This window comes from Eretmochelys imbricata, chromosome 1, assembly GCF_965152235.1.
Source record: "Eretmochelys imbricata isolate rEreImb1 chromosome 1, rEreImb1.hap1, whole genome shotgun sequence".
Lineage (NCBI taxonomy): Eukaryota > Metazoa > Chordata > Testudines > Cheloniidae > Eretmochelys > Eretmochelys imbricata.
This window is the reverse complement of record NC_135572.1, coordinates 244,114,942-244,139,403: the sequence shown is the minus strand read 5'-3', so window position 1 is coordinate 244,139,403 and position 24,462 is coordinate 244,114,942. Positions and strand designations below refer to the sequence as shown.

General features: G+C 40.4%; 1 protein-coding gene across 9 annotated transcripts in view; it reads left to right on the top strand.

Annotated features, from left to right (window-relative positions):
* The first annotated feature begins 780 nt into the window (after positions 1 to 780).
* PLEKHA5 (pleckstrin homology domain containing A5) overlaps positions 781 to 24,462 on the top strand; it is a 263,205-nt gene continuing 239,523 nt past the window's right edge. For 7 of the 9 annotated variants that reach the window (XR_013347132.1, XR_013347130.1, XM_077826614.1 and 4 more), the window contains exons 1-3: positions 781 to 892; positions 993 to 1,069; positions 3,791 to 3,848. Coding sequence is in view for 6 of the 9 variants with exons in the window: in XM_077826614.1 (XP_077682740.1) it covers positions 804 to 892; positions 993 to 1,069; positions 3,791 to 3,848 (224 nt within the window). In the remaining 3 variants the exon portion in view is untranslated. Of the gene's footprint in view, positions 893 to 992; positions 1,070 to 3,790; positions 3,849 to 20,700; positions 20,764 to 24,462 lie in introns of those variants that run through there. The other 2 variants (XM_077826663.1, XM_077826638.1) reach the window with 2 other exon arrangements.

The following is a 24,462-nucleotide window of genomic DNA, read 5'->3' as shown; positions in this document are numbered from 1 at the left end:
GGGAAAGCCAACCTTTCGGAAAAAACAAACAAACCCTGAAGAGGACTTGTGGCACCTTAGAGACTAACACATTTATTTGGGCATAAGCTTTCCTGGGCTAAAACCCACTTCATCGGATGCAACCCTGTGAGTTTCCTGTAGGAATAATTTTTTGGTACTCATTCGATCTCTGGCATACTGTATCCCACTTTGGGGCCCGTAGAAGTTGGAGGGAGGGAAGTGATCCATGTGAACAACTTTAGGGAGGAAAGCTGGTGTCATAGTGTCAGGTTAATTGCGCCTTTAACTCCCTGCTGGGGTTTCCTCAAGGGCTGCCCTCGAGCCTGCTCCGCTCCCGGGGGAGGGAGTTTAGGCTGCAGCCGCGCTGGGCTCCTCCCCACACAGGTGAGGCTGAGAGAGTCCGGCACCTGCCTTGGACTTCGCTCGGTCTCCAAGGACGCGCTCTCTCCGGCAGGGTTTGTTTGCTAGCGCGCCCGCCCCGTTGCCCGAAGCGGCGGCACCCACGGCCAGCAGCGGCGTGTGAACGCCTCGGCGCTCGCCCCTCGTCAGGCCCCCTGCAGGACGCGGACCCGCCCCGCGCCAGGGCGCCCCGGGCGCAGCAATAGCAGGCGCGCCCCCGCAGGCAAGACGCCGGGCGCGTCCCCGCGGCGGCAGGGGCGGGGCCGGGCGGTTGGTGCGGTTTCCTCTCGCCCCCATAGGTGTTGGCGGCGGCGGTGACGCGCCTGCGCTCGTGGCCGCGCGTAGCCCCCTCCCCCCCCCCACCTCTCCCCGGCTGCGCTGGTGGCGGTAGCGGCGGCTCGGCCATGGCGGACCTGAGCGCGGAGCGGCTGTGCTCGCTGCCCGGCAACTGGAGCTACGGGATCAGCCAGGGCGGCCGCCTCTTCTTCATCAAGTGAGTGCGGGGGGGCCGGGCGGGGCGCGGGGCTTTGGCGGGGCTGGCGCTGGCGCTGACTGACCCGGTGTCTGTGTGTGTCCCCCCCCCACCCCCGCAGCGAGGAGGCGAAGAGCACGACCTGGCTGCACCCGCACACCGGAGAGGCCGTGATCACCGGGCACCGCCGCAGCGCAGGTAACGGCCCCGCCGGGGCAGCGACCGCCTGGGGAGCCGCCGCCGCCTGCGAGTGCAGATTCCCCTTCCCCCCGGGAGCCTTCGCCTCTCCCCCCTACCCCAGCCGTTTCCTCACCCCACCCCCGCCCCTGGCCCCACCCCCTGGAGCTGCCTCACCCCTCTCTGTTCCCCCAGAGCCTCTTGTCCCCCCCCGTCCCCCCACAACCGCTGCCTCCTCCCGACTCCCCCGTCAGAGCCCTCACCGCTGCATCCTCCCCCCCCGCCCCAGCGGCGCTGCTTCCTCATCCCTCCTGTCGAGACCTTGGCACCTAAAGGGAATTACGATAGGTGTACGAGAAATGCCTAGGGAGAGCCCACTAAGTATAGTCATCTAGAAACCTCCCCACCCCCCGCTTTTTTCCAATATAGGCTGAGAGCGTGTGCGTGTTTCTAAGTGACAGAGAGGTGGCATGGGTAGGAGGGAAAAGGGGATGAAGCATGAGGAGTAATTTGGGGGTGGAGGTGGAATCAATCTCCTCTGAGGCTGCTGTTTGTTCCTCTCGGGAGAAACAGCAGCAGAAGGAGGTGCTGGAGGAGGAGGATTTTCAGCAGGCGCTCTGGAGACCCAGAGCCAAACTCCCACTGCTGGAACTGCACGCAGGCTGCAAATGCCACTGGGAGGCTGTGCCTGTGTTTACAAATGCAGTTGTTTTCGTTCGTGTAAACTATGGGGGAGAGAAGAGGAGAATCTGTAGCTGGTCAAGTTATTGGAGTATTCCTCTTTCATGTTTGTATTCAAGAGGTTCTTTATTTTAAAATATCACCCAGGGTTATTGAAAAACATTGACTATACTCCCTCCCCTTTCTTCTTTTCCTGTGAGTTGGGAACAGTTTGTGGAGTGGGTTTCTGATTTTAAATCTCCCTACACTTTTATCTGCGGTGAATAGCTGTGAGTTATAACCATGAGCCTTTGAAATGCAGGAAGTAGAACCATTGGTTTCATGCTCTTCCCCTGTGTAATTAGCATTTATGTTAACTGAGAAGTTATCTTAAATCCACTATGAAGGGGTAAAGGGCCATATATACATGAGGTACATTTGCTGTTGGACATTGCTGCTAGTCACACATGAATTCCTTGTTAAATAACTGTTAATGGCTCTATTGAATCACTGATGTTTTATCCTAATCACCTAAATGCTTGATTTTTATTTCTACCTTCTTGTTTGCCATTATCCTCTTTCAGAGGAAATAGTTTTGTTATGAAGTATTCAGGTATTGGTTTAACTGGGGAGTTATTGGCAGGTAAACTTAAATTTTCTTTTAACGTTAGTGTGAAATATTTTCTGTGTGGTATCATGTACGTATGATAACAGATACAGTATCATGTACAAACAAACCTGTATCTGTATTTTCTGTTTTCATTTGCACATCTGTTCATTCATTTCCCATATATAGACAGGATTTTGTAACTTATTTTGGCTGATTTTGGTTTTGTAACCTAAATTGAAGTCTCTGTCTTAAGGAGGGATTGTGACCGAATAACTGATCTACATGCACATTTGCAAAAAAATAAATTCATTCAAATATTTCACACTATTAGCAGGGAATTGTCGTCTTTAAAGTCCACATCCCTTGAGAGTTAAGTATCTGCTTTGCGAGAACTCCGTTATGGGAGACTTGCTCTTTCTCCATGTGATGGCCATTCCTGTTTACGCTGGAGAGGCATCCTGTTGGTCCATACTTTCCCCTACTCTTTTATCAAAAGACTCTATAGATTTTTCTTTTCCTAGAGAAGACTGCGATATATCATGAAGTGAAAAAGCAGACTGGAGGGATAAAGGAAACAGACCCATTAGACTGGATAGTTTTGTCTTAGCTTTGAAAATGAATTGTTTTAAAAACCCAAAGCATCTGTAGATGGCCTTTATTCCCTTAAGTCGACACAAAATCCCCACCTTTTACAGTCTCGGGGACAGATATTAGAAGGTATTTAAGCACCTAAACATGTAGGTAGTAGGTAGACTTTCAGGTGTCTAATACCTTTAAAAATCTGGTCCTCAGTTTATTCTATGAAGATTTTACTTCTCTAGATGGGGCCTCTGCCTTGTTGACTCATTTTGCTTAGGAAACTGATACTCAACAGAGGGGAAAAAATAAGTCATCTCTTTCTGCCCTAGATGTGAGATGAATGTATTTTCATGCAGTGTTGAACAGAGTTGTCAACACTACAAAAAAGTTGGTGTGTGTCTTAGGGACAGTGTTTAGTGATATACCTATGCTAATATGAACCAAATATCTTCTGTGGTGTATTTTAAGAGGATATCATGCTTGTTAGGATGCATGTGACTTATATGCACTGCAGAACTTCGTAAATTGATTTGCTTAAATCTTTACCTTATCAAGTAATTTAGAACTAATACTTTTTAAGATTAGGCCTGCAACAATTCTAATTATTGTTTAAAGAGAAGGAACACTTCTGGTCTTACATATGTCCTTACCTGAATTACTACTTCTGAAAATGCTAATCTAATTTACATTTTACCATTTATATTGTTTGCACACTACAGGGAATGGTTTAAGCCCAAACAGTTTTTTTTGTTGACTCTATATAAAAACTTTAACAGTTTGTATTTTGTTTCTCTGTGTAGACAAAGGTACATATTGGCCAGGTATGCACATTGCTGTAACTCTGCGCTAGTCTATTCTATAAAATTTATGATGTATCACTTCTTGTTTTCTAGACTTACCCACAGGTTGGGAAGAAGCATATACTTTTGAAGGTGCAAGATACTACATAAAGTGAGTTGAATGATAGTTTGTCCAGATACTAAAATTTGAAATTTCCTAAGTGTGGCTGTATATTATTCTTAATGAGTACATTTTAATTCAGGATTAAATGCAATCTATGAATAATCACTTTAAAAGGAGTGTGCAGTATATAATAGCAGAGATCAATTGTATTTAGTTTATTCTACATTGTTAGGGCAATGATTTCTTGAACTTAGTGTCTAGATTTTTTTTGAGCACTTCAGGTGCAGATGGAAACTATCATATGTGCTATGATAGTGTGTACACATCTAGCAAGAAATGGCTGGAAAATTCAAGATACAGCCTGAGTTTGTGTACATATGTGCTTAAGTGATGTGTGTATCTAAAAAATTTTCAGAAGGACAGTTTTTAAAAAAAAAAATTATCTCTTGTTGGGACAGGATTCCTGGCTACTGAACATCGTATTTATAGTAATTACTTTTTAAAACCACTAAACTGTCAGTTTTGTTTTTAATCTGATTTTTCTTTTATCTTACATTTTTTCAGAAATTCTGTAAAAGAAAAAACTGTCTGCATTTACCATTGTGTGCTTAAATATGTCCTATTGTAACTTTAGCACTGGTTTGAGCGTTGGCCTGCTAAACCCAGGGTTGTGAGTTCAATCCTTGAGGAGGCCATTTAGGGAACTGGGGCAAAAGTTGGGGATTGGTTCTGCTTTGAGCAGGGGGTTGGACTAGATGACCTCCTGAGGTCCCTTCCAACCCCGATATTCTAGATCAACTCAGTTTCAGCTAGTAATAGCTCAGTTGCAGCTTGGCATGGTTTTGTGTGATTCCTTTTGTTGGGATTGGTCCTGCTCTGGACAGGGGGTTGGACTAGATGGCCTCCAGAGGTCCCTTCCAACTCTTATTCTGTGATTCTATGATTCTCAGTTCAAGTATTTTTTCAAATGTCTGTCTGATTAATGAGATGAGGTTTTTTTGTGACTTGACCAGATTTTTGTAGTAGCATAGGATGACTTGATCCTTAAGCTGTTTTCAGAATTCTTCAGTACATTAATATTTGGGTAGAATAAACCAGGTCCTTACCACTCCCCCCCCCCCTTTTTTTTTTTTTTAAGTGATTGGTTCAGGGAAGTGTCCACTTTGGTCGTTTTGTGTAATATTCTTTTAACTGAGAAACAGAGGTGAGGCTTTTTTTTTTAAAGTCAAAAGTAGATGTTCGATCTGTGCAGACTTCTTAAAACCTTTTCAATGTGAGGTGAACATAATATTCTACATTGCACCTCCCCAACCCCCCCCCCCCAAAAAAAAAACAAAACAAAAAATCACAACAACCTATAATATAGAGAAGTGCTTCCTCCTTTTCTGTTCAAGCTTTAGGCACTCCAACAAATTGTAAACGTCTTCAGACTTATGAAGGCACTTCTTAGTATGCTGAGGTTTGATATACGTCCCTTACTTGCATTAGTAGTGTATAAATGGGACAACTCTTATGAGTAAACACTACTAATGTAAGAACGGTAAGCTACTGCCCATTTTTCTACAATTCTTCGCAGTTTTCTGCTGTGAATGTTGAGGAAGGTATGTGATATTTAAGTTGTGCCAGATGGCAAGTGATGGGTACAATATAAATGACTGTATTGATTTGACCCACTGTGTAAGTCTTTTAGAATTGATTTTCGAGTTTTCTGATTTTGATTGTAATACCAAAACTTGCAATTGGAATCCTTACCAAGCTATCTCAAAAGGCCTAGTTGTTGATGGACTGTTACTTGTAGTTCCGAGAAGCTTGTTTGTCAATATTAAAATGTTCTTTCCAAAGGCTACTTTACTATACTGCATTCATGCAACTTTAGGTAGAAATGCTGTAAAATGAGGCGATAAAGAAACGGGATGTTTAAAATTGCTCTGAACTATGTCAGGAGCTTGCTAATTAAGTACCATGCTGTTCATAGTGAAGCACATTTTGTAAATGTTCAAACTTACAGCTCTTGTGGCACAGGATGTTGTTAGAAATGTTATCCAAAGTACACATTGCTGATAGTACTTTCAACACCAAATAGTTAAATATTATGCTTACTGTATCTCTGAAAACGTATGCTGCATTTTAGTTCAATCTGCTTGATATGTTATAGCAGTATAGTAGTGTATCAGTTTTTACTTTAAAATGTGAGGGATGAGCAATGATGTTCTTGACTTCAGTTTGTGTTCATTGTTTGTAAATGCAGGATTTGAGGCTGTTTACACTTTTTCACTACACTGGCTTTTTTTCCCTAAAATTTCCTACCATTCAGCTCCACTAGTGTTAGCAACGACGCGTGGTAGGGTAGACAGGACACCTTAACCAGTGTTGTCTAACTTGTGAAGTACAAGTGTGGATATGTTATAATGTGGTTGTCTGAGCCCAAATGATAGTTGTGTTCCCAGAATTGGTGGAGAATGGTGGGTTGTTGGGGAAGGGAGGTGCTAGTATGAGCAAGATCATAGTGTGAGGCAGTTTTCACTGTAATGCTGCTCATATTAATATTTTGTGTGGATACATTGTTTTGATATTCTAAAATTAACTAATCATCTTAATGAATATTTAACACTTAGAACAATAATAAAAAATAAAATATTAGAATCTTGTGGATTATCTGATTTGCCTAAATAAGAATATAAGAAAAAGACAATTTATTCCATCTTTGTTCCCAGTTAAAGGTTGTAAAGAGAAGATGATCCCAAGTTATATTTAAAGAGGGAGTAGACGGAAGTTAGTGGAACTCTACAATGGTGTTTTTAGCCATGCATGTGTGTAAACTTTATCTATGGTATTCTATAATGTATTCCAAGAGAACATAGGTGAAAATATTATTTCTGTGATAGGAAACTTGATTGTAACTTTTGAAATGTGATTTCAAATATGCTGGTTGAGTTAGAAAAGGGGTGGGCAAACTTTTTGGCCTGAGGGCCACATCTGGGTGGGGAAATTGTATGCAGGGCCATGAATGTAGGGCTGGGGCAGGAGGTTGAGGTGCAGGAGGGATTGCGGGAGGGGGTTGGTGCTCAGGAGGGAGTGCGGGAGGAGTCTCAAAGCAGGGGGTTGGGGTGTGGGGAGCAGGAGGGATTCGGGGTGCAGGCTCCAGCTGGCACTGCTTACCTTGAGCGCCTCAGGGATGGCAGCGGCGTGCAGCGGGGCTAAGGCAGGCTTCCTGCCTGCCCTGGCCCTGCGCCACTCCCGGAAGTGGCCAGCATGCCCGGTAGTGGCTCCTGGGGGTGGGGTGGGGCAGGGCAGGTGGCTCCGCCGCATGTTGCTCTCGCCTGTGGGTACCAACTCCGAAGCTCCCATTGGCCACTGTTGACTGTTCCCGGCCAATGGGAGCTGTGGGGGGTGGTGCCTGCAGGCGAGGGCAGTGCACAGAGCCCTGTGCGCCCCCCCCCCCCCCCACAGGGGCCTCAGGGATGTCATGCCGGCCGCTTCTGGGAGTGGCATGGGGCCATGGCAGGCAGTGAGCCTGCTTTAGCCCCTCTGCGCCATGGAGCTCGAGGCTGGATTGAAAGCCCTTGTGGGCCGAATCCAGCCTGCGGGCCATAGTTTGCCCTCCCCTGAGTTAGAATATTGAATGATTTTTGCAAATACTGTGTAATCAAATGGAGGTAATATAGAGGAGAATACGCATCAAGCAAATCTTAACTACATGCTTTAGTACTGGCATTAAACAAATGTCTCAGATTACATTCTGTATTGAAATGTGATTATTTAAAGAACATATTTTGTTGGGGTGCGTATTTTCATTTTCAGAATATGTAAAGTTTTTTCCACGTTTTTATTTTAGATTTTCTGCTTGGCTTTGGGTCTGTACTAATTTTAAAGCACAGATAGGTAAATAGAGTTCTGCTTGCTCTGGGTAATGAGATTCTGTCTGAAGAATTTGAATAAGATTTATTTAATGAGTTGGGAGTAGGACTTTGAACTATCTTGCAATTTGGGTTAGTAGAAGAAATCCAATACAGAAACTAAATAGCATGGTAGAGGTAGAGGCTCTCTTTTTACTGTGGAATGTCAGTGGCCAAAGCTCACTGCTAACTAAAAGCAATATGTTTTTCCAATGTCTAAGTATTTCATTAGTCTACTTCATTTATCAGTTTGTTGTATACTTCACTTATTTAGAACAACTATTATGGCACTCCATGAGTGCGTTGAATCACATTGGACTGTCTTTTTCATGCATGTATTCTTTTTTTCTTGAACACACTTTACATACATCTGTACATTAAAGTTGTAAAATTAGACGTGTACAGTCAGCTCTGCTTCCTAGTTAAAGAAAATTGGGCTGTTAAGTTATTATGAGGTGAGACATGGCTTGCATGTAAACTACATTTTGCGCCATTCTTTTTAGTAATTGTACACTTCTCTCTGAAAAATAACACTTTCACATGTAACAATTGTAGAATTAATACTTCCAATTATCACTTGCATTTCATTTCAGTTATCTCGCTTGTTAGGTAAATACTTTCACATGGCATGTTCAAATAAGTTAAGATTAAGCTAGTATGGAGAAATTGAATTTGCATAAATGGGCTCAAATTGTGGCAGTGAGTGCCATAGGAATGTCACTAAAATTAGGGGTGGAAAAGCAAAATTTTCCATTGAGCTAGTTGTATATCTTTTTGGTGAAGAGCTGATTGTCAGTGCTGGAAGTGAAATGTTCTAGAATAGGTAGTGGCACTGCAAGCTTAAATACTACAGTGCTCGTACAGATAACTGCCAATATGCCTCAATCTTATTTTGTTTTGGAGGGTCTACTTTTAGGGATATGAGGGATGTTCAGTCTCTCTCAATTCGTTCTTGATTGTGTTCTGCTGGGACATCTATACCAGTTTGGGTAGTGTAAGGTGTCAGTCTTCCCTTGCTGAGAAATGCAAGTGCCTGTGCATTAGAATTTGGGTTGAGCCTGCTAACTTATTTTACATGACCTCCAATTCCTCCAAATACCATCAAATATGACTTCCAGAGAGAATAAAACTTGGGTTTCCTTTAAAATCTGAGAAGCTTGCAAAAATTCCAGAATTTCTTCAGAAAGTTTTTTGTTTTGTTTTTTTTAAATCCCACTCTTGGATTTGAGTGTTAGGTGTCTTAAGAGTTGAGATTGGGCATACTGCAGAAACATTAGTTTTGGTGTTAAACTACAGAAGTGCATATCACATGTAATACTTCACAGATGGTAAGCTGCATGGGTCTGTGCTACAAGTTGTGTTGGTGCAGCAATCCCAGTAGCTGAAATCCTAGAGTAGGTAAGGGCTGAGGGCTTGTCTACACTTAAAATGCTACAGTGCCATAGCTGCGCCACTGTAGCGCTTCAGTGTAAGCACTGCCTATGCCAAAAGGAGGGATTCTCCCATTGCTGTAGGTAGTCTACTTCCACGAAAGGTAGCAGCTGGTTTGACAGAAGAATTCTTATATCAGACCTAGCACTGTCTACACCGGGATTTAGGGTGGCTTTACTGTGCTGCTCAAGGGTGTGGATTTTTCACACTCCTGAGTGTACTTATGTAGAGCTAATTTTCTAGTGTAGACCAGGCCTGAATTTTCATAGACTTCAAAGTAAACACCATTAAGATGAGTGAGAATTTTAGTGGTGGTAGAGTAGTGTGGCTGTAGACTCACAAGACAACAGTGCATTGGTTTCTGTTGCCACTTCTATAATGGCACATGAAGACTCTGTGATGCAGCTGAACCTGTGATAGTTGCAACTGGTTAGAACTTGCCTGAACTATTTTCTTTGACCTTGTCTAAACATAGACGTGTGCTGGTTCAAGTAATAGTGCTTTTTAAAAAAAGGTTTAGTTAAACCAGAGCAGAAACCCTATGTGGGCATACTTAAACTGATTTTAAACCTCATTTATATAATTTAGCTTGCATTGGTAAGTACATCTCTGTAAGCAAAGTTTAAAATCAGTTTAACAATGTGCACACAGGGCTTTGCATTAGTTTAACTAAACTGGTTTTTAAAGAAACCTCTTTAGGCAAACTGGTGCAAGCTTCAGATAGACAAGGCCTTAAATTTGCCTGTCTTTTCTGTAGCCCTCCTGCAGCTCTAGTGGCCATAGACTGGGTGGGAACACTAGTATGCACTAAGTCAGGGGGTTCTCAACCTTTTTCTCTCTGAGGCCCCCCTCAACGTGCTATAAAAACTCCAGGTCCAGCGGGAGATGGCTTGGGGCAGGGGCCTTAGACATAGGCGTAGTTTGACTTCTATTTTGGGGGCAGAGGTCAGCAGTCCAGGGAGGGAGTGCCACCTCCACCTCCTCCTGACTCGCCTCAGCAGACCGCCTGTCTGGCTTGGGGGGGTGGGGTGTAACCAAAAATTATAACTCAAAGGTGTGGGCTTCGCTCAAAAAGTTTGAAAACCGATTAGGGTGCAGAGAGGGGGTGGTTAGGGGCTGTGTGCGGTCAAGGGGGTAGCTCAGGGCGCAGGGAGGGGGGTAGTTGGGGCTGTGTGCACACGGGGTGGCTGTGGGTGCAGGGAGGGGGTTGGCTAGGAGCTGTGTGTGGGCAGTGGGGTAGTAGCTCAGGGTGCAGGGAGGGGGGTACCTGGGACTCTGTGCAGGCAGGGGGTAGCTCAGGGTGTAGGAGAGGAGTACTAGGGGCTGTGTGCCTGGAGGGGTCCCCTGCGGTCTGTGTTCCTGGAGGGGTCTGTCAGCCACGGAACTGGGTCTCCCAACCTGGGTGGAAAGGGGGCTGGGACTCGGGAGCTGAGGAGCAGCTTTAACCCAGAGCACCAGCAGGAGAGGAGAAAATGCTGCGTCTGCCTGCTCCATGGCACCAGGCAGAGCAGCAGCAGCTTCTCCGCACTGCCTGGTGTAACAGCAAAAACAGCAGCTGGCAAATTTTCTCACCAATAGCAGTTACTTACTGAGTCTGCTGAGTTTGGGTGAGCATGCTCAGTACAACCTATATAGGAAATTCTGCCAGGGAACTGTTTGCCACTACATCGCCTCTAGCTTCTCACCTCCGACCTGGCCAGGGGGCGGGGAGAAGAGAGGGGAAGGTGTGTGGAGCTGCCCCCAGGACTACTGTGCTCTTGCTCTGTAGGTTTTTTTGGAGGGAGGCAATGCCCTCTGTGTCCACAACTCTGCCCATGGGCTCACAGCTTCAATGCCCATGGGCTCACAGCTTCAATGCCCATGGGCTCACAGCTTCAATGCCCATGGGCTCACAGCTTCAATGCCCATGGGCTCACTCCTACAGGGAGTACCAGGGCTCAGGACTTGAGCCCTGTGCCTCCTGGCTTGAGCCCCTCAGGGGGCGCTAAGGCTCAGGGTCTGGGTTTCAGCCGCGGGGCTCCTTGGATCCCTTGAAAGGACTCGTGGAGTCCCCAGTTGAGAACTGCTGCACTAAGTGGTAAGGGGTGCATCACACAACTTGGAGCTCAGCCCCTGAGCTCAATGAGGCTTTTGTAAGGAATTGCTCTAATTAAGCAATTAATGACCAACCACTGAGTTGGCTGCACTGGTATTTACCCCTGGTGTAGATAGGCAAGATATTATAAGCCCAAGTTGAACAGAGAAGTTGTACCAGTGCAAACAGCAACATGTAGAGGTTTCGCATGTCTGTGCTTAGGCTTTCTACCATACAGATACATTGGTGGGTACAATCCCCAGAGTAGATGAATCCTGAAATTCGGAAGGATAGGGATTATAAGTAAAGATTGCCCTGTATGAAGCCTAGTCTGCTCTTAAAAAATTAGATCCATTTAGTTACATTACTTGGGGCAGTGAAAAATTTCATGCCCCAAGCACTATAGGTTGTCTAACCCCTGGTAAGGATATGGTTAGTCAGTGGCAGGATTTTTGCTACTGCCTCTGGGAGAGGTGATAAAAAGCCCTTCCTTAGACATAGGAAGTGTATGCATTACAGCATCTATACTGTAGACACACCTTTAGGAAAAAAGACTGGAGTTAGCGAGCATGTATTAACCAACTCTGATCTTACCTTGAGTTCTCTCCTCCACAGGACAAACTCAGAGAGTTTAGAATATTTTTTGTTTTTTGTTTGTTTTTGGTTAATGTTATTGGCTAACCTTTTGGATAAAGGATAGTTCTGTTAGTGGTTTAACAGCCTTCCTGTTGAGCGAAGATGGTTTGCTGTGATCTTTGCCTATTCTGACAGGTTTCAGAGTAGAAGCCATGTTAGTTTGTATCCGCAAAAAGAACAGGAGTACGTCTAAGGTGCCACAAGTACTCCTGTTCTTTTAACCTTTTCTGAGAAGGTCTTCCAGGAAAGATCAGACAAGATATCACTGGGATTTCTGTGATAAAATATAAAAAGAAAAATCCATTTTTGAAAGAGAAATGGAATTTGAGGAATAATAGTTCAGATTGCCTTCATTACCTTAAAGAAGTGTCGTCCATCTTCCCCCCCCCCCCCCCCAAAAAAAAAAAAAAGCACAAGACCAGTTCAAAAAAAATTGTTTTTTGTTGCTTTTAACAAAAATTTCTTGACTTCTACAGAAATTGAGAATGGCCTGAAACTTTTATATAGATCCCTGGCCTTTATAAGATGATCCCTCCCCCCCGACAAGTCACTATGGATCTCTGGGCCAGATTACGGACTGGAGGGTTTGAGAGGCTGTGTTCCTCTTACAGGCCCTAGAAAGAGCGGTCTTTGTCAAATAGCAAAGTAAGAACCTTCACCTGTGACACTTCCAGATTGTACTCTGGTGGCTTGTGATTTTAAAGTGGGTACTATAAAAGATCTTGAAAACAAACTGTAGTCGTCAAGTTTTAATTTTTACCTCCTTCAAAATATTACACAAATAAAAAAACTAAATACTAAGAGTGGTGGTAAGAGATGGTCTATATAGAAGATGAAAAGACAAATAATCATAATAAGTTGTGAGTCCACGGTCACCCTTTCTGGGGAGGGGGAAATGGAAGAAGGCACAGGGCTATATAGTTTGACAGGAAAGTTTTACAACTAAAAAAGAAAGCTGTGCTAGTTTGTAACTGATGGAGCTTACTACTATTACGGTCTAGATTGGTGGCCTTGACCAGTACTAAATACACTTAAAAAAAAAAAAAAACAAACCCTAAACCACCCAACAATTAATATTCAAACATACTTCAAAGGTATTCCTTGGTTATTTCTCTAGTGCGTGGAGTACTGAACATGAAAATCAAGAAAATAGTTGTGCTCTATGTACCTTTACACTGTGTGTGACAAATTGATTTCCAATTGCTGAGCCATTGAATCCTTCTGTGTTTACACTGTAAATTCCACAGTCCCATAAAATGTCTTATTCATAGTAAGGATGGCCTGGAAAATTATGTGAAGAAAATAAACTAAATAGCTGCTGCTATTTCTTATTAGTATGTAAAAATGCAGTACTCAGTGTTTCAGAGTAGCAGCCGTGTTAAATAGAATTAATTGAGAAGATGCTTAAGATACTGAAGGCTGCATTTTATTTAATAGCCAATTAATAATCTCTTTTAATCAAGTTTAAATGGCTCAGTAGTTTTTTGTAAAAGGTGATGCTTCAGTCTCAACCTCAGTCTTAGCTGTTTATTGAATTGGTAATGAGGGGGGTGAATGTGCTTTGTTTTCAGGTGCCCTTTTGTTTTGATATTACATATGAAAGGAGGATAAACAGTGAAGCAAATACTGATCGTAACTTTGTGTGGGTGGCTAGTGCAGTTGTTATGAACACAGTGATGCATTGATTTTTCCATTAGAAAAATATACATCTGGACTAATTTGCACACCAGTATTTCTCTTGAAGACTGAGAAGAGGAAACTAAAGGAGAAGAAAAACCTCTTTAACTAGTGCTTAACTAATGTTGTCTTTTTCCCTAGTTTTCCAGTCACTTCTTTCAGGACCTTTCTTTTCTTTTCCCCAGCTTCCATGCCTCTCTGGAAGCCTACTAGATACATTTTTCTTATTGAAATGAAGTACTAAAAGAGCTGAATTGGCAGCCCAGAAACTTTGGAATGTTTTAGAGTAGAAAAATATTTGATACTCTTCAGTGAAACCTTTTCAGATCCAAATGTTAGCTTCATCCCAATGCACACTTTAAATTTTTCACTTTAAAAGCATTTATTGCTTTCTAATCTGAGTGTTTATGTATATTTATTGCATTGGGTCAGAAACCAGAATCTGTCCTGGTGCTGTGATAAGCCTTTTTTTCCTGTATGTGTTCTATAGTGTGCTAGCTCTTATTATAATGAATTAATGTACATTGTACCAGAGGCACAGTTTGGTTCAGGCTAAACACTGGTGCTCACACAGACAGAAACCGCAGAAGTACAGGGATAGTACCTAGTTGGAAATTGAACCGCCAAACCCTAAATGCTGGGATTCCTGCCAGGGTGCTCTCTGTATGTTTTTTGTATCCTTTATCAAGTAAGTGTCTAAGTTTTGTATATTGTTTGCTCTTCTTCCCTCACCATCTCCTTCAGAAAGGAGGTGGGGGAAGAAACAGCATATTCTCACTCTCCACCCCAAAGAGTGCAGATCTGTGGTTGGAGGGAAGGTGGTGATGAGGTGCAAAGTCATTAGTTGTTTGTGGACTGGGGGAAGGAAGCCCTGCATCAGTTCAAATCTGTGAGATTATCTTTGCTACCTTAAAAAATGAAAGTTTAGATTAATAGAAAATTGAAAGCTTAAACACCCCAACCAAACTGCCAGCAGGAGTAGGCCAGTAGATTTTTTTTTCAAGCCCTTTTTAAATATTGCTCTATTATGTTGTGAACTCAACTAATATTGTCTTAAGTGCAGGAGAACCAGAAAATTAAATCATTGTCCACTTTTAGAGTGAGTGAAATGCAAAAAAAGCAAAGTACAGTGTAAATATTGGAAAACAAAATTTCAGTTAGCATATGCAGATTTCAAAGTTTGTACATTGTTCTTTAGGGATCAAGGTAGTTAAATCAACTTACACTATGTGAATTTTGTTTTTGAATCTTAGTGAACTGAGCACTCTTTCCTTTGGAATATCTTAATATCAGGGTATAACAAGGATAATAAAAAAATAGAATAAAAGTTTGGAATATATATAACCCAAGCAAATGCTAGCTAGCACAAATGCCTACAGACAAGATGTCTTTAGATTGTGTTAAACCTCCATCCTCCAGGCATATAAAATTGTGTCCCTGGGTTTGAATGGAACACTTGAAGTCCCTTCCTGGAAAAAGGGTAATTTTTTAAAACAAGACTTTGAAAACTTATATGGCACACATCCATTTTTAGTAATGGTAAGGGAGTTTATATGAAAATGTTTCCAAAATACTTGTGATTAAGGATAATTTTAGTCACTCTTTATATGGACTATTTTGTCTAGAACTACTTGAGGATTATTGGTAGGCAGAGATACTTTATCCAGCAATCCACTCTTAATAAGTTAGCGTATTGCAGAGTCCATTTACTACCAGAGTTAGTAGAAAAAAGCACTAATGACTATAATTTTGCATGTTCTTAGCTGAAAACATGGCAGTATCTCAAACAGCATAGGAAATAAAATCTTGATATGCAAATATCTTTGAATACGAAATAACCAAGAAAAATATTCAATAAATATTTTGGTTTAAAGTGCCATCTTCAAAACCTTTTGAGTAAATAATTTTAAAGCAGAAATATTAATTTAAGATTTTCTTGTATCCTTTGCCACTAAAAATTGTGATGTATTTCTTGCACAATCAGAACATATCTGATACTTTCATCTGGGTTGAACTACCAGCGAAAGATTATTCTGTAGCTCATCTTGTTGTGAATATTTTTTTTGTCCATAGATCCCACACATGTATTAAATGCAGTATAGGGTCCAGGAATTTTTATTTGTTTAAAATATTCTTAGAGAATGTCTTTCTGAATGTATTTAAAAAAAAAAAAAAAAGCAACTAACTTACCTGTGCATTTGATTTAGAGGAAGAAAGCATATAGACCAAAGTAAATGTAATATATTCTATACCGGGGTAGACGATAGGCCGATCGTGGGGCAAATCTTGACCGCCAAATACTTTTGAATTGATTGCAAAAGCTCTTTATTTACTTGTATTTTTTGTATTTTCTTTGGAATCTGGACCTTGACTATACATTGACCAAGAAATTTGGACCTTGACAAAAATAGATTACCCCTGTTATATATGAAACACCAACCAGTGTTGTTTTTAGAATCCATTAACTTAAAAAATGAGGAAGGAGGGTCTGTTGTGGCTAAGATAGATGTGTGAGATTTTTCAGGTAGCGAGGCCCCAAACTAACATTTGTTGCTGTTATTTTTGCTGACATTTAAAAATTTATTTTAGGAGAAGTTATAGAGAGAGAGAGATCCATACTACAGTTCCTTTAAACCCTAAAATTTCTTGGTTCTGACCTTTAATGGAGACGGATATGGAAGGTAGTTATAGAGAACCACCAACAAAAATATGTATTTGAGCCATCATTTTCATAATTCAGAATAAGGTTATTTAATAGCTATCTTAACAGCATAAAGATAAAATAGGTTAGATGCATATATAACTTTTTTTATGGTAAACATCCAATAGGGAAAAAATTCATTAGCTTCCATATTACCTTCTAACCTGATTTGGGAAGCAGTTCTTATGGAAACTGATGAAGATTCTAACTACGTCAGATTAGCTTTACTTGAATTATTAATTGATCAGTGTTTGAGACAATGAACGTGTTTTTACACTGAATATTCAGAGAGGATTTGGCATTCAGATTAGAATCCTCTTGTTTATATGATAGAAATAACTGTACAAAAGGCTTGTTGAATCACATACCTAAGAATATTTTTAGTGTCATAATTAACTATTGTATTCAATATCTACATTACAAAATCCAGCCTTGACAACGGGAAAAGATATAATTTAAAATTTGTACCTGTAGAGTTTTGAGTTGCTTTGGAGTCTCATAAACTTATGCTAGTTGTCTAAGGCACTGATACCACTTTTACAAAATTTAGCACTTACCTCAACTTTATTTTTCAAGGTTCTGTTTTATCCAATTATCTCTAACTTCTCCTCTTTCCTCCTTCACTGAATTTCAAGGTTAAGATGTGACCAAACAAATGTTGTGTGGTTGATCCATTTAAGGTGGTACTGGTTTCTTGAGATGCTGGTCTGTAATACATAAAACTGACTTGTCACTGATCCTCCTATCTTCTTCTGCCATAATGCATAGGCCCCAGGAAAAAGCACATGATGGACCCTTCTTGATGAAGTGGTTTAGGACAATCTCAGCTTTTTATGCTCTTCATGTATTCAGCAAATCTAATATTTAACTGAAGTGATTTCAGGAAATTTAAAACAAACTCTTCAGCAAAGTTTACTTTTTCCTTACAATGTTTGCAACACAAAGATTGCAAAATATTGAATGTGTTTTGAGAGCCAGCAGATGAAGCTGACCAGAAACAGAAATGAATTCTGTATTGTGTTCAGCTTGGACAAGAATACCAGACAGTGAACAAACAGCTTAAAAGGTGAAAAATGCAGTAAACTTGAAACTTTCAGTTTTAATAGTATCTGGCGTTATGCGTACTGCAGGTAAAATTATTTATTTCTGTCCTGTTAGTCCTCTGGTACCTGTGGATACTTTCATTTCCAACAGTGATTTAGTTTTGTGCTGGGAGAACATGTATTAAGAGGTGTTGAACTGTCTTATATGAACATTGTTGTGTATCTTTTTCACCAACCCCCCAAATTACATGGAATTGGGTGGTATAGTTTTATATACTGTAACTTAATCACCGTTTAAAATCAGAACAAGAATTAATCTTTCATACGCTATAGGAAAAAAATAGTGAACGTTTCCAGATGGTGTCCTTGAGTCCCATATCTTGGAAAACATCCTGAGCAGTAAACTAAAGAGTTTCCAGTTGCTTTGTTGGCAATAAAAAAAATAGGGTGAGATCTAACATATTTCAGCAAAAAGAAAAGGAGTACTTGTGGCACCTTAGAGACTAACCAATTTATTTGAGCATAAGCTTTCGTGAGCTACAGCTCACTTCATCGGATGCATATTTCAGGTGAGTGTCAGACCTGTCTAACTAGAAATGCAGGCATTCCAATACCTTTGAGCATTCCCATTGTGCTTTGGACAACAAAAAGTCCTCCTGGATCCGGCAGCTAATTCAAATCCCAGTACTTTCCATCACCCTTTGAATCTCAGGTTAGGGTCCTTACTTTCTTTTGCTGCAAAGAAATTCATGCTGATGAGCTCACAAGTTAGAATTGCAGCTGGAAACAAATCCTTTTGTGATTTTTATAGGCAGGAGTAAAGAATTTTGTGAACAGGAAAGGGGGTAAGAAGAATTCTGTTGAACCAAGCAGTGGCTTCCTGTGAGTTTCCAGGTGGAGCTTAGGGCTTTACAGGTTAAACTTAAGTGGTTTGATCTTCAACTGTGCGCGCGCAGTTGCTGCAATACGACACAGGGAAAGAGTCAGTTGGCTGAAGAGCTTGGGCTAATAGCGTCCTGGTTTAAACAAGAGGGCGTTTGGGCCAAGGTGGTGTGGGCTCAGTGAGGGATCCTCTGCTCTGTAATTTCATTCACCCCTTCCCTTGTCATTCAACAGAACTAGGATTTATTAACCTTTAGGGCATAGTGAAAAGTACATGTACGTTCCTAATCTTTTTAATGATAGGGGAGAATGCCACTTGGTACAAATTTTAATCCGACTTGATTTTTATATGGTGGCTCATTGCACAGCTTCTGCATTCTTATTGTAGGCTTTATTTTATTAATGAAAATTATCCTTAGAGAAGTTGAGAATAGACCCTTTAATGAAATCCAGATAATCCGGAATTAGGGCTTTCATTTAATGCTTCATGCAGGGTTGTAGCTGTGTTGGTCCCAGGATATTACCGAGACACAGTGGGTGAGGTAATAACTTGTATTGGATCAACTCCTGTTGGTGAGGGACAAGCTTTTCTGCTTATACAGAACTCTTCTTCAAATCTGGGCAATGTACTCAGTGTGTCACAACTAAATAAAGTGTGGAACAGATCGTTTAGCCGAGTGGCTCTCAACCTTTCCAGATTACTGTACCCCTTGTGTACCCCCAGATTCCCTCACTTACAAACTATTTGCTCACAAAATCAGACATAAAAATACAAAAGTGTCACAGCACGCTATTACTGAAAAATTGCTTACTTTCTCACTTTTACCATATAATTAATAAATAATAAAATCAATTGGAATATAAATATTGTACTTAAATTTCAGTGTATAGTATATAGAGCAGTATAAAAAAGTCATTGTATGAAATTTTAGTTTGTACTGATTTTGCTGGTGCTTTTTATGTAGCCTGTTGTAAAACTAGGCAAATATCTAGATGAGTTGACGTACCCCCTGGAAGACCTTTGTGTACCCCTCCCCCGTGGGTACATTTACCCCGGTTGATTAACCACTGGCATAAGATGTTAAAACATTTCAAGAGACCATTCAAGGTAAAGTGGTCTGTTAACACCACTCCAGTTGTAGTGGGGAAAGGAGAAAAGCAAAAAAAAAAGCTTTGCGGGGCGGGAGATAAGTTGTTATAGAGCTGTAGCTCACGAAAGCTTATGCTCAAATAAATTGGTTGGTCTCTAAGGTGCCACAAGTACTCCTTTTCTTTTTGCGAATACAGACTAACACGGCTGTTACTCTAAAACCTGTTATAGACTGTTGCAATGAACTGTAAATTCAGTGTATTCAGTCCATGGTTTTTAGTATTTAGCAAAGTTATGAGTTTAGGATCCCAGGCTCGTCTTTGGAAGGTGTTGTGTCATCAGAGGAAACCTGCACAATGGCTAAAATCATAAGCCTTGCTCTCAAAGTTTCTAGGTGGAGATTTTCTTTGCATAGACCTAGAGAGCCAACTGTTGCTGTGATGTGGGTCAGTGATTTAAATCGGTCAGTTTCTACCCAAGGCAGTGCATGGTACCCACTAAGTCTTTGGGAGACCCAAATTGTGAATGGTATTTAAGAAAATGTTCACTTTGCTTGTGTAGATATGCAGTCTAGAAGGATTACAGTGCACTTAGCCCAGTAAAGAAAAAGTGAGGGTTTCTATGCAGCCAGTTAATGCTTGTCTGGGTACTTTGAGGGAATGTGCCAATGCTATTGCCCCTGGTGAATGCCCCGCTGCTAACATTTCTAGTCCAAACCTTTGTACACTACGCAATAAAATACCTCTTTGCTTCCTGCAATTTGTCTGTTAAGTTATAATATGTTGTTGTGTTGTTGCAGGGTGGATAAAAAAATCAATGATTTAAAAAATTCAGATTTTTTATTTAAATTAGTTTTTTTTATAATGCTTTTTGGGGAAAAAAATCTAAAGATAGGTATGTTATAGCTCAAAGATATCTCATAATGGAATAGGGATTATAAATTCTAATTCTGTAGTATGAGACAATATGTTCATGTAACATTTTAAAGAAAAGTTTTGTAAATGAGTTCCAATAGTTCATGGATTAGGGACCCAATCTTTATGGAGTTAAATTATGAGCATTAAAAAAACGAACGGACAGGCACTACCTCCAGCTCGTTTTCTTGTAAATATTCTCAATACTCGGTACCAGGGTCAAACCTTAACTGCTGAAGAAGAGGAGTTGGCTATGACATGAACATCCAGCAATCATCCTTCCACAATGCCAACTATAATAAGCTTCAGAGCTAAGGGTGAACCATTCAAGAAATATGTTTGCTGATGGTGTTTTAAAGAAAGTCACACCAGTGAACTGTGGAAGTCACTTAAGCACTTGGATGCAGAGACTGTTAAAGTGATGATCTCACTTTTAACAGCAGTAGCTTCTTCTGTCGGTGTAGAAATAATATTTTCTTCCTTTGCACTAATTCATTCCAAATTGAGAAATTGTTTGGGACCTGAAAAACCAGGAAAGCTTGTTTTTCTTTTCCAGATTATGAACAAATAGGAAAATGAAGGTGAAGACGACGGAGTTAGCTGCAAAAGCCAATATTTTAAGTTTCCCATGTTGACCTGGCTGACTTAGTCCATTTGATTTTTTTTAAAATATTTCATTTAACTGTTTTAGTTAAAAACAATTTTAACAAAAACAACCTGATTTTAAAAAAGTTGAATGTTTCACTAAATTAAAAAATTCCTATGCTAGTTTTGTTAAAATATTATATGTTTGCTGTTGAAGAAAAAAAATGCAGAATACATAATCTTGTTTTAGTTAAATAAAACAATTTAAATGTCTGTCTGGTAGTGATCTCCTCCTAATACAGCATGGCAAGAAAATCCTCCAAATATTAGTTCACCTCCCAATGACTTCATAAATATCTGCTTCAGTTACCTTTCGTAAATGAAATAACCAAACAATCATTCATTTTCTGAAATAGCTGTAAAACTAATCTGAAAAGTTTTCAAAATAAATCACTTAAAAATGTACAGTGTACCTTCTAAAAATGAAACCTACGTCTATCTCTGAGTTGTGAAGAATATGTATTAAGTTTATAACCAAACCAACAAGAATGTGCTTTTATGTAGAAATCCATGATTAAATTGAGTCTTCCTGACTAGTGATTTAAATCAAATCCACCCTGTTTTATTGTGAACACAGCAATGTAGTCATCAGCTGGTCTAACCGACATTTTTATCAGGTGATCAGGACTGAGAAGGAGGGGTGGGATAGGAACGGTGAGAGGGGTTATGGCTATGGAAGGGGCAGGAAATTGGGGTGAGTCATAGGCAAGCCTTAGAATGGTTGTTTGAGAACTTGTATTTTATTAGCTCCTTTAATAGTGTCAGAATCTGTGAGTGAGAATGAATGGGTTGTAAAAGGAGATGAAGATCAGCTTGTATGTTTCAGCAACTGTGGGATTGGCAGAGTAAAGGTATGTGTGTTAATGAGGCATTTTAGAGCATTCCTTTCTGCATTTCCTAATTTTGAGAAGTTTGTTTTGCTCAGTATACTGTTCTTCAAGGGGATGACATGCGACCAAGCAACCTTGACCCTAGATAACATAGATTTTTGTCATTGAATAGCTTTATTATTCAATTATTATGCTTATTATCATTAGCATAGACTCAATTTACACTTACATTTTACCCTGGTTTCAAAGCAGGTAAATTGCAATGGTACAAATCGTTCTTCATTTGTGTAAATTTTGTCTGATAGGGTTTTGTACCAGTCTAATAGCTACACTAGCCACCAGAAACCCAGGGCAGACAGAGCCTCCGCTAATGGTCCATCAGTGCTTTTGACTCAAATGGTTTGGCCCTTCTTCATCATTTCTGTGTTTCAAAGTCTGAATCTGCTTTTCTAGGCGTTTGCTACTTCATAAACAAGGTTTTCTGTTTTTCACAGGAAATTTTAATGTCTGCAACTTTTCTGTTCCTTTCCTCTTTGACCTTCTCTCTCCTTCTTTCTTATATGCCTTTGGAACTCCTCCCTCCCATTCACCGTTACTTCTGTTTGCTTCTAGCTCTAGTAACAAAACTAGCATTAGACATGATTTCCCTCAGTTGGACAGCATGCTAAGCTTTCCTAAGGGGGAACTGTAAATACTGTGAGGTCAGTTCAGCAGTATTGTGCTTGTGGCAAAATCCTGGAGCCTAAAATGAAACCTGCAGTATGTTCTGCTGCTCTAATTTAGGATTGTCTTAGCAGACATTGTTAAATATTTGCTAGTTCAGGATTCTAGCTTTCTCACTAAACTCATTTTAAGAAATTGATAAACTTAATGGTGGCAAGAATGATTAGCTGATAAATAAACAGATGTGGATACAAATTTGTGCATATGTTTGGTAGATCCCCAATTCTTATATGATGCATGACTTTAGACTGGAAGTTTCTTGGGGCAGCGACTGGGTCGGTCAGCATGGTGTCTAGTGTAATGGCACCATCACACTATAAATATGAAATAACAGACAACCTGCATCCCTAACTTCCCTCTCTCCCCAAAAAAGAAAGGAATTCTATTTATGCAAGAGTCATCCATCCACTTAATTTAAAAACAGTATTTTCTAGTCCTGTGTGCTTTATACAAAACCCTTGAGGACCACACCACTCCCATTTCAGCCTGTGGCAGCCGTTCTTCTGAAGATCATACAGAACTAATCACTGTTGCTTTTTAATTGGCCAAATGATCCTGCAGATAGAAGTCAATCATATCCTACTAGAGGCTAACTCAGTGCTTTTTCTATCTTTATGGAGAGATGAACTAGGGTTTGGTGATTGACCTCAGTCTTCCACTTTGTGGTGTATACCATGAGATTAGCTTAGTTCAGGGATATATTTTATCTGAATTTTAGTCTTTTAGAATTTGGAAGTCAGAGTGCCCAGTTCTTCCTTAACCTTCATGGTTTCAACTCTTTATTTTTGCAGTGGAATCCATGCAGCAGAATAAATTGGGCCTGATTTTAAGTGCTGTCTGTCCTCTAGAATGGTGATTGAACAAGAGGGGGAGGCTTAAGTGTTCTTTGTGTTCTGTTGTCCAGTACATTAACAAACGGAGTCACACTTTTCCCTGTTATCTCCCAGAGTTTAAGATGATGTAATAACGTCCGTGGGAGAAGTGCATTAAATTATGATTTTAATAGCTGAACAGTTGTTGCACTGTTTTTAAATTGAAAACAAGCTGCTTTTATTTTTTAAAGCCAGAAGAAAGGTAAATGCAATGTTTGTGGTTCCAGGAGGCAAGTATGAAATACTTTATTGGAAACATTGCAGTGTACTCCAGATCTCTCCCAACATGCCTGTAGCTTTTTGTCTGAAGTTTTGTGAGATTTCTATGATCTTAAGGTGAAGAAATATATGATTATCAAATGGTGGGTTTCAATTTTTGTAATGGATTAAAGTATTGAAATCCTCTATACAGGCTGATGGATTGGGAAAGGATGAGTGCAGAACTGGAACTAAAACAGATTTTAAATATATGTGGAATAAATCATTTTAGTGAAATTTATCAGACTTGGACATGGACGGCCAAAGGTTCAAAGATGTGGGCTTATACATAATAATTACCTTCTAAAGGTGGCGTGTTTAACACTGGAATTAACACTTTGTAAAGTAGACAGCTCATTCTGAAGCAAGGGATAAATGTATTCTATCCAGGAAACCACCTGCATACAGAATAAATATCAAACATATTAAAAATTGTATTAACAGTTTTACTACTTCTGAGCTGCATGCTGTTGAACTGCATATTTTTCTCTTCCCATGTCTGTGTGCATGCAGACTAGGTTCCTTTTTGAGATCAAGTTTTAAATGAACACCTTAAATGTAAAAATAAAAACGTTGTCCTAGTAGCATCAGTAAAACAAGAGAAAATACAACAGTAGAAGGTAAATGTTTATTAAATCAGAGAAACACCTGTACTCCCAGATGTCTATTAATCTGTTATCCAAAATAGTCACATTTTAGCAAATAAGCTTTTTTAAAAAAAGTTATCCTGTGGCTGTATGTATTGCCATTTGGTTGTGATGGGAGTTAAATATGCTTGACATCAGAAAAGATTTACAGTGTAGTGGTTCATGATTGATTGCCTTTTCCTTTACACTTCCTTGTAAATGATCAGTTGAGTTACTTGAGCATCAGCCTTTTTTGTGAAAGCTATAGTTTTATAGTTTAGGGTCTGATACTGTAAATATTGATGGATGTGCATAATTTCAGTCAGTGGGACTGCTTGAGTGAATGATGTTATGGACATGCATA